At 31.2% G+C, this 10,902-nt stretch overlaps 2 protein-coding genes across 7 annotated transcripts in view; both read right to left on the bottom strand.

Annotated features, from left to right (window-relative positions):
• Window positions 1-2,650, bottom strand: part of LOC115238235 (ATP-binding cassette sub-family G member 1-like) — a 14,776-nt gene extending 12,126 nt beyond the window's left edge. Inside the window, exon 1 of one of the 3 annotated variants that reach the window (XM_029811868.1) lies at window positions 1,012-2,650. The gene's annotated coding sequence lies outside the window, so the exon portion shown is untranslated. The remainder of the gene's footprint in view (window positions 1-1,011) is intronic. The other 2 variants (XM_029811865.1, XM_029811866.1) reach the window with 2 other exon arrangements.
• Window positions 2,651-3,296: 646 nt separating this feature from the next.
• The window catches only part of LOC115238267 (ATP-binding cassette sub-family G member 4), a 28,402-nt gene continuing 20,796 nt past the window's right edge, over window positions 3,297-10,902 (bottom strand). For all 4 annotated transcript variants that reach the window (XM_029811933.1, XM_029811931.1, XM_029811932.1 and 1 more), the window contains 9 exons: window positions 9,368-9,557; window positions 8,814-8,959; window positions 7,107-7,345; window positions 6,609-6,905; window positions 6,132-6,295; window positions 5,797-5,965; window positions 5,600-5,700; window positions 5,166-5,507; window positions 3,297-5,082 (listed from right to left, as the gene is read on the bottom strand). In XM_029811933.1, coding sequence (XP_029667793.1) covers window positions 4,924-5,082; window positions 5,166-5,507; window positions 5,600-5,700; window positions 5,797-5,965; window positions 6,132-6,295; window positions 6,609-6,905; window positions 7,107-7,345; window positions 8,814-8,959; window positions 9,368-9,557 — 1,807 coding nt within the window. In that variant the 3' untranslated portion in view covers window positions 3,297-4,923. The remainder of the gene's footprint in view (window positions 5,083-5,165; window positions 5,508-5,599; window positions 5,701-5,796; window positions 5,966-6,131; window positions 6,296-6,608; window positions 6,906-7,106; window positions 7,346-8,813; window positions 8,960-9,367; window positions 9,558-10,902) is intronic.

The following is a 10,902-nucleotide window of genomic DNA, read 5'->3' as shown; positions in this document are numbered from 1 at the left end:
ACATTCCTGGTAATATATAATTTAATCTTTTATATTTAATTTAAAAGATATGATATAATTATATTTTGTTAGGTAACAGAAGAGGATATAAAAAAATTTTATAAACCGTTTGGTGAAATTACAGAAGTAAACCTTTTAAAACGTCCAGATGGAAGCTTAGTTGGATGCGGTTTTATACGATTTAAATGTATAGAAGATGCTTCGAAAGCAATATTCAATACCAATAAAAAGGAGTTTTTTGGTATTTGCAGAATTGAGTTTGTTTTTTTTTTTTTTTTTTTTTTTTTTGAACTGTGTAATTTGATGTTATTTTGTATGAAATTATATTTTAATTTTTACAAACTGAATACGCGTTGGCCTAAAATTTTATATTTTTAAATTTGAATAGATTCACACATTGTCATCCTAAATAATAACTAGTTATACACAATAATTTTTGTTGTGGTGTATCTATATGGTGGAAACATTTTGTTTATCATGCTTTTTTCGTCCACACGTTGCAATTAACGATAAGAATATGGATAAGAAAGATAAGAGACAAAAAATGGCTCTCTCTCTCTCATCTGCATATTCTCTCTTCTAATATATTTTCATATATTATATAATAAGTCGTATATTGTATCTCTCACTTAGTTTCATATTCATGTCTCGATTATTTTATCAATTATATTTTTGTGTCAAATATTCCAGGTTCGCTGCTCTTTTCTTCATTTGTTAGTTCTCTTTTTGATTCCTTTGTTCTTTATTTTTTTCATGCATTCGATTATATGTCGATTATTAATCTTAAAATTAAATTCTATTCAAATTAAAGTTAAATAAAAAATAAAATTAAAAAATGCAATTATTATCATCACCCTTAATATTTCTAAAAAGTAATTCTTCAATATTTTTGAATTTTTGGATCACTAGCAGCCTAATAATTATTGTATGTCTAGTATTGTTAATAAGACAAAATTATATCTGAATTGATCAAAATAAAATAAAGAGATATGCCAGAAAAAAACTTTATACATGCGAATTGTCGAATGGTCCTCTAAAATACTTGAATTTTGCTCTTCGCGCGTCACTTCTTCAACGTAGTCATTAAACGGAAATATGGCGGCATCGGTGATTTGCAAACAATAGACGTTGTCACATCGATGAGGCACAACGTGGTCTACCGATTAACACAACTACTTTACCAGATATACGAACCATGAACTTTAGTCAGCGAAGACTACCAGTAGTACGCTACCAGTAGCGGCAACAGACTGACTCGGAAATAACATTAGATGCTCCCGCACAGCTGTAACTGTCTCCCTATCGGTATATGTATAGCATGACTCTTAGAACGAGCACTCATTACGCCACAGTCATACATAACGTGACTACCATGACCGCCCGCATCACGGTTTGTACAAATAAAATACCGAATAAATTTTAAAGGTGACGACGACGCGATTGTGACCCACGAGTGAAAAGGAAACTAGATGCAAGTTAGTCTCTAGAATCTATTGTTTTGACACCATTGCACAGATATCGATCGTGTCTAGCAGCTCATAAATTCCCTCATATGCAATTTAAATCATTGATTTAATTAATCGCCATGTTCAAGATCACTTCTTATACTACATTATGAATTGTTTTCATGACTTTAATTGCTGTAATTGGAATAATATAAAAAATTGAAAAGGGGCGTTACACGCTCAATATCTATATCTATTGCATGTGTATATGCTCTGCTAATTATTATGAACGTGTATCGTAGCAATAAAAATAAGAGAGAATAAAAGCGACAGAATTAATTTTATTTACTCATTTAATGCATAATGTATAAATGCAGATTATTCACACAGAACGGAATTTTGTAATAAAATATTCACAAACAAGCAACTTGATCATCTTGTATATTTATATTTGCATAACGTTACATGTTAAATAAATTTCTCATAAGATCATAGCTCTGTAAAGTTGAAAGCTTGTTTTTATTTTGTGGAAAGAAAATCTTGATATGCATATATATTTAGATTAATTGCTTTGATTGCGTTCAAAAATTAATATATCAGGGGTTAATCATTAGTTATATTTTATAATAGTAATTGATTTATTGTTAGTTGTAATCGAGGATTGCATTTTTATGAAAATTTACACAAATTTTGTTTATCGTTAATGATAGGACGGATATTTACGTCTTGCGTACATCTTGCAAATTTTTAACTATTGGTTATTCGTTACCAGTATTACGAATTTTCGTATCAAGATTACACGAAGATCTCAATGAATCACACATAAAATAAATCAAAAATTGACGATGAATTTTTATAATATCGTTGCAACAAACTAGCAATTGGCGCATCAAATATAACACATAATAGTTTAGAATAAAGATAATTGTGACAAAAAAATATGTCTATGACTACACTGTAATTTTAACGTGCGTACGCGTCCTTAATACATTTTATATTTTCCAATCCTCTTATCGATTTCAAAGAAATACGCGGCATTGACAAAAACAATCATTCGTATTACTGTTGTTGATTAATATTTTTGTCAAAGTATAATTTGAAATTACAGGCAATAAATGATAAAATTATCATGCATAGAAGCTTTGAACTATGCAAAAAAAAGAAAATGTGTTGAAAACATGCAATTTCAAAATTAATTTATCGAATAGTAATGTATATTAAAACTAATTTTTGTGGCATATATATGTCTATGTATAATTATTTACAATTTATGTACAATCTTAACAAAAATAATAATTAATTGTAAGAGCTTATTATAATATTGAATAAAGATTAATATATCCACAAAAGAAACTCGTAAACGTTCTCTCAGATAATAATGTATAATACAATATTAGAGGTTCTTAAGATATTTTATCACCGAAAGAACTAACTAAAGAGAGAAAAGAGAGAGAGAGAGAGAGAGAGAGAGAGAGAGAGAGAGCTTAAGATATTTTATCACCGAAAGAACTAACTAAAGAGAGAAAAGAGAGAGAGAGAGAGAGAGAGAGAGAGAGAGAGAGAGAGAAAGAAAGAGAAATGTTAATAATGCAAATTGTTTTTTTATTAATTTTCTCTTATTCATTATTCATATACGAGTTTATGAAAATTATATAGAAAATTATAAATCTATCTGTTCACATATGAAAAATAATATTAAATAATTTTATTTTTAAAACGTCATATATATATGACATATGCGATTCAATATTAATATTCTTTTAATATACATGGAATAACGGCATAATAAATAAGTATTTAGTACGATAAGATATAAGGATATGAGGGACAAAAAAATTAAAACGTACAGTATTATGAAAAACATACCTTTTTTGTATTTTATACATGTGCAGTATAAACTATAGTAACAATTATGCTAAACCAATACAGATACACACATTTCGATGCATCTTATTTTATAAAAGTGTATTTCATTAACAATCGATTATATATTTTCGATCATTTACTGTTTGTTTTATCTACATAAATATATATTTTATCGTAATAATTATTTCATTTGTTTGAGCGCCGTAATCCTGTTAATCGATTTTTAATTTGATCGCCGATTTTCATGAAAGATATTTAAATAAGCGACATGTTTTATAATTTACATCGAAAATATTTAACTTTGATTTTTGAGAACAAATGACAATTTTATATATATGTAGAATTGTGATGAAGTACACTTTTCCTCTCATGTCTTTAAAAATTTGATGCTTTCTATTATTTTTCCATAATTTTTAACACTATAAAAAGATCAGAGTTTATGCTTATTTAGAAAACTAGTCTAGCAACACACACATTCTCTCTTTCTGTGTTTGGAAGATAATAATAATTCAATAAATATATATAATAACGAATTAATCTAATAAATTCGTTCTCAAAAGTTAGTAGAAAATAAATGGTTATCAAAGTGATCATTTTGTTTCTTTTAGTTTCGTTAAGAAAGTTTGATTCGCACATTCCAATTTTTAAGTATCAACCGGTACAGAATAATGCAGGAAGAATTTGTTCATTGTATTTACGAGAATCATGGATTTCTACAAGAGCACATAAACGCTCGTTTTGACATAATCTATCAAGGCTGCTTTCTTCTATAAAGCGTTGATAATATCTGGTCTTTAACGTATAAAATTAATATCTGGCAAGATAAACTCGTGCGCTTATAAATCATCTCTCTCTCGGACGCATTATTTCGTCTCAGTTAATTTTAAGAACATGAGCATTTGCATTTGATTTTCTTTAACACTTTTTTCTTTTTGCATCATTAAGCTCACAGCCATTGGTGGATAGAATAGAGCGATCGCTCGTGAAATACGTCATCGATTAAGGCCTCGTATTTGTTCATGGAAGATAGACGCGATCGAGGACAATTGACAAACCCCCTCCCATTTTTTCCTTAAAAATTCTTTCCTTAAAAATCATATGCGAACTAATTCTTTTTGTTTCAGCTTTCCATCTAATCGCATCGTGCGGCGAACATTTAAATTTAGTATAATAAATCTAAGATCGACGCACGTACTCGGTTGCGTTCTAACGAGAATGTTGCTGACATAATAAAAAAATGAAGATATATGATATATATTATATATACATATGTATATACCCTGAACAAATATGTTACAATCGTAACGATTAGTCGTCATCGTTGTGTGTTATAAACTTAATTAAAAATATAAATAACTTATTATATATTCCTACAATTAAATTTAGCAACAATAAAACATGAAAAAATAAATCTTTTACTTTGTGATATTTTTGAAATTATTAATGCCTTTTCTCGATAGAGAGAATAATTATTGCCGCGAGAATTCTCGCTGAGAAATGCCACGAAAATCTTTGCATAAATTTTCTTATTTTTTGATTGTGTTGTGAGGCATTGAAACCCAAATCTTCATCGTTTTAGAGTATCTTACAATAACTCGCGCGTATTGACAATTTATCGAGCATTCTTTATCTTCCAACGAAGGAAGAAATACGCGGCGATTCGGAGCACGACGAATATGAGAAGGAGAGCGAGGATATCTAGAGTAAAATCAGCATCGAGCATGTCCAGCTCCTCCAGTGTCATTTCCGGATTTTTAAAGTGGCAATATACCTAAAAAAAACAAGCATTATTGCCTTCTGCAATTGACCGTATTTGCAATTGATGCCAACATTTCATGCTGTATCTAATCCTACCTGGAAACACTTTAGTTTCTCTCGACCGTAGCCATAAACAGTCAAAGCGGTTCCCTCGAAACCATATCTGATGTAGCTGAGATATGTGATCCATCGTAGATAGACCGGAATCGCGTCGAAACTGACGAAGAAGCCTGAGAAAAGGAGGAACGGCACCGACATTACCGGCGCCAGGAACACGCCGTTCTGCACGTTCATGGCGGCGCCGACCACGAGGCCCACCGATTGCGCGACGAAAGAAATTAGCAGACAAATACCCACGAACATGCAATATCGCGTCACATCCGCCGGTTGACTCGTCGTGAAGTACACGATACTGACGTACATTACACAAAATATAGTCTGAGAGAAATCAAAAGATATGAAAATAATCATTTATTCGCTATGGAAAAAAAACATATATATTGTTACTTGATAAAGTTTAGCGATCTTACCTGAAACGGTAAATCAGAAAGAGTAATTGCAAGATAATATGCTTTGAGAGAGTACCATCTGTTAAAGTTCTCTTTTAAAAGTACAGGCAGTTCTAGTGGAACTAAAAATAAAAATCGGTGGTTTAAATTTTTTAGAAATAACGTGAAAATTGCTATTTTTTATCGCAAAACAGATAAGCATAAATTTAGCAACTTACAGGACAGAATGGTGATTGTCATGGAGGTGTACATAAGAAATAGCATATTGAAGAACAAAAATCCGAGATTACTAAGTACTTTAGCGCCATCGTTTCCGATATCATAATATAGCGCGGTGATTAATGACGCTACCAGAAGGTGAGCGAAGAGCCGGAGGTACATAAGAGTCTACAAATGTAAAGGAATTAAAAATTAGAATATTTTAAAAAACTAAAAAATATATTATTTAAAAAAATATATTCAGTCGCGTAATATTGTATGTTAGAATCGCAAATATTATAGAATTTACGATTAGGAATATAAGCGGATAATCTCATTCTTTCCAAATACCTACCCAATCTCTACGATTGAAGAGTAAAGCACGCTTCAGAATAATGTAGAATTGTAACAATTCGGACGTAGCATATCTTTCCGGCGTTACTGCAATGGATTCGTCGAGCAAAGCCACACTGGCATTGTCTTTCTTATCCGTATCCACGGAGATTGCCATATCCATCGCTAAAATATTAATATTCCACGTGTTACTTATTATATTACGTTTTATATAGTATATTACTTTATTACGATACATCAATTTACGCGAGTAATTCTAATTCTTCGACATAAAATTTGAAAATGTAACGAATGAAATAACTAGTTGAAATGTAGATAAAATAAAAACATAATATATAGGCTCTTTACGTAACTGTGTTGATAGATCTAATTGCAATTAATTATATGAGTTGAAAAGTTATCTTCAGACAATCGAGTTGTAAATCATCATTATGTCATATTGCGGTTTGTTATAGAGACGTAAAAAAGCATTTTATACCTTGTTTAGCAATGTCATTCATAGCATAGCTCGATATGATTTTCTCATTACTAATCTCGTTCAGTTTTTGTTCCGCGAACTTCTCCTCGAGATTATTGACATCATTCCTGTCTTTGATTTTAATTTTGTCTATACTATCGCCATTCTTCAAAATTCCTGTCGAGGCAGCGCAATTGTTCATCTCTTCCTTCGTCTCGGGAAACGAATGTCCCTCGCGTATATCGTATTTGCCATTGTTTATCGCGTTTACCAAGTTCTTGATATTATCGCCATATTCACCGCATGATACCTCAATGACTGCAAAATAGATTGTAGTAGATATGCTATGACTATCACACGGAAATCACAAAGAAGATATCGAATTCGCAATAAATAAAAAATCTCAAGTTTGACTACGTATGTGTGAATTATTTTCTTCAATTTATTTTACTTTTCAATATGATAGTTATCATAAAATACTGGCGTTGAAGAATCAGTTTTTTATTTAATAAAACTTACTAAACGATGCTGGATTATGGTAGTTTGGACAATTAAGGCCAATTGTTCTTAGGAAAGGCACTAGTTGTGATGTGGAGCCTTGATAAACGCATTGACCTTCGGCTAATGTGTAGAGAGCATCGAACATCTCGAAAAGCCTTGCGCTGGGCTGATGAATGGTACAGATTATCGTTCTACCGCCTCGTGCCAGTGTCTTCAACAACGAAATGCACTGGAAACAAGACGAGGAGTCCAAGCCGCTGTAAACAACCGGATAAAATTAATCAGTATCGCTAAATTACCATGCTTAAATCTTTTCGCGTCTCTTTTTTATTCGGCTGCGCACATTTGCATAATGATAGAATAAAGAAAGTTATAAAATGGGTGTTCTGGGAAAATAAAAGAGTTTGACAATCTGCTATGCTCTTCTCTCTTTACATGATGCAATTTTCTTTGCATCATGTAAAAAGACTTTGATTAAAGAATATCAAATAGAAAAAATATCCGGTAACTGCATAAAATATTAACTGATATGTATTAATAGAGTATTGATTTTTCAACATCCGCAATGATTAACAAAAGTAAATGGCGGTGCTAAGTGATTATAACTTTTTTTTAGAGTCAAGTTCTTGATCCGGTATAGACCTTGAAAAGACCAGTCATGCCAATCATCTATAATGTCGGATCTTATCAGTATAAAAAGAAATTTATGACCCTTTTAAAACTGGTCGAACAATAAGAAAATATTCCGAGAAGATTTAATGTGATTTTAAATCAGGAAATTGATATTTTAAACTTTAAATGATAGGAGAATGGAAATTTTTTGCGTTTGGTACGTAAATAGATTGGTTTTTCTTACGCAGATAGATGAGATCATCATATATCAAAATCCTCGTGTTTGATAATCTATAGAACGAGTTATAACGTTATGATGTTTGGATACAAAAATTCTGTCGACCGTTTCAGTGAAAGTTGCCGGCGAAAAAAGAACATTTCAAAAAAACCAAGCATTTACTTTCTCTGGCTACTATATAATCTTTTGTATCTTAACTGAGATATTCGTTTAGTATTCGTATATATCAAGAGATTTAAAATATACGTCGACTATATACCAGCCGTAGTAAAAAAATAAAAGATAAATTAGTCAAAATTTATTAAATTTTATAATGGACATTACATTTTTAAGACAAAAAGTGTAATTATTTATTATTATAGTAAGTTCTGCAAGATTGATTTTACTCAGCTTTAAATCTAGAACAAGGTAGATATTTGAAAGTTGCAAGGAGGAGAAACTCAACGTACGACGCATGACATTTATCGGAACCTGAAAAGTTCGCAGTCTTGGTACAAAAAGACAAACACATCCCATTGACATTGGCCGTGCCAAGAGCCGAAGATCAAGGAAGTTATTTAAAGGCGGAGTAGTTTTTCTCTCACGTGATTTTTAGAGAAAGTAAAAGAGATTATTGCTGGATTTTCTTCGAGTTATTTAATAAATTTTTTAAAATCTAAACCGTCAAATATATTTCTAATATTGTAGATGTTTTTTTCAAATTTTTGTCTTCATTTTCATTAACAGCAAGTCAGAGAATCAAAAGTCTTATTTGTGGCAAATTAAAATTATTATAAAAAATGATATTATTTATTTATAAATAATATAATTGGAATTAACAATCGAATTATTTATGTATAACTGCAAACGTAATCATAATTATTTTGCATACTTACCTAGTTGGTTCGTCGAAAAACATTATAGGGGGGTTATTGACCAGTTCTAGAGCGATAGAAAGCCTTTTCTTCTGACCACCACTCAGATTCAAGGTCATGGTTCGACGGTGCTCAGACAAACCGAGAGTTTCAAGGATTTCTTGAATCTACAGAGGAAACAGTTTTAATTAATCGATAAAATTATATGTACGAACAGATTTTAATCGAGAATGAAAAATGGGGTATGTAAGGAAAAGACTGTCTAAACCGATTTAGAGAGAATCTGTACGTTAAATTTTTGTTTTATATAATTAAATACAATGTCGAGAAAACCGATAATTAAACATAATTAAAAAGATTTTTCAATAAGCTAATAATAATATATAGTGACGCAAGAAAGAGAGAGAAAGAGAGAAAGAGAGAAAAAATGGACAAAATAGCAATGAATTCACAATTATAACTATCCCTATAATATTTAATACCAATTAATGAAATAATTGCATTTGATTGTTATATGTTTGAAAATGTCAGATTGTCCATTTAGGCCAACTAATTTGATAAGAGGATCAGCTTACCACTTCTTCTTTCTCTGCTTTGTCGATGTGTGAGCTAAGCTTAAGACTCGCTGCAACCTTCATAGCTTCCGCTACCGTTAGATTCCCGTACAATTGATTGTCCTGCATGATGTAGCAGGAGAGTTTCCTGAAGGCACTGAGATTTCTTTCGTGGCCATTTATTGTGATGCTACCCTCCGTACCTGTCGTCCTGTGATAAAAACTTCCTAATAAATAATTCGCAACACATAAAACTTGATACGTTCGCTTGCATTAATATGTCTACTTGCATTTTCACACATTGCATCATAAAAATAAGTTGTGAGAGAGGGAAATTCATATACATGTATATTTCAAGTTTTATTCAATTATCAGAATGCATAACAAAAGATGTGTCTCTTTTAACAAGTTTATAACAAGTAATAAAAAATTTGTTAACAAAATTTAAGTCACTGATAAGTATTCCATCAACGCACTCTCCACTACAGTCATATCTTAATTCAAGTCATTAATAATTCATCAATTTTTTGATCTACCGCATAGAGAAAGAGTCAATGTCAGATCGCTCTACGTGTCGCAAGCATCTTCGGTCGTAAATGCGTGAGACTCGATAGCGCACAAACATTGCAACTGACTATGAAACCGGTTTGAAAAACACGATGGAAAAGAGACAAATAAATAGCGAAACAACTTTTACACTATAAGTACATCATGGGTTTCTTGTAGGTGTTAAAACTTACAGGCTGCAAATATCGCAAAAAAATCAAAAAGCTGATCGACCTTGAGCCATGATTTATGAATTCAGAGAAACAGAAAGCGACTCCCATTATTAGCCGCATATTTGTATTCCGCTAACATTATAATTGTCCCCGTATTGTACATATCATTTTTTAAATATTTAAATAATATATACATAGAATATTCATTTTAACAGACTGTGACATGAAAACTTGACTGTTGCAAAGGAAAATTTACAAGATGATGTATTTTTATTGTAGAGATTGATTTTTTTACATCATAGTTGACTACGCCAATAAAAAGCAATCAAGCAATGTCGTTATACTGGACAATTAATGATTGAATATTTGTGTGTGTTAGCTTATATAAAATGCAACTATATTCAAAACCGGTTCGAATCGTATGATTTGAATGCATTTCTCAACAAAGTATTCATTGCAACGTTTACACGCTGTTATACGTACAATTTAAAGGTAAAAGTATAAAGCAAGAAGAAATCGTTGATTTCTTGTTGACAGTCGACCTTACAATCGCTACACAAAATGGAGCGCAGGCAAGAACGCGCCTTGACACCGCAATTGGCCTCTTCGATTTATACGTAAATGAGAAGGCAATTTTAACAATGCAGAGAATATAAAGTAGGAAACCTCTGATTAGGCAACATCTACCGAACTGATTAGTAGCTTCGAAAAATAATTATTTGTTGGACGAGCAAGTTAATGATTCATTGCTTTATTAAGATAGATATGCTGAGAATTATTTACGACTATACGATTATAATATATAAAAACAAGACATATAGCGGTTATATATATATA

The sequence above is a fragment of the Formica exsecta genome, unplaced genomic scaffold (genome assembly GCF_003651465.1).
Source record: "Formica exsecta isolate Colony F162 unplaced genomic scaffold, ASM365146v1 scaffold33, whole genome shotgun sequence".
Lineage (NCBI taxonomy): Eukaryota > Metazoa > Arthropoda > Insecta > Hymenoptera > Formicidae > Formica > Formica exsecta.
The sequence above is the reverse complement of the archived record's forward strand: the minus strand, read 5'-3'. Positions and strand labels throughout refer to the sequence as shown.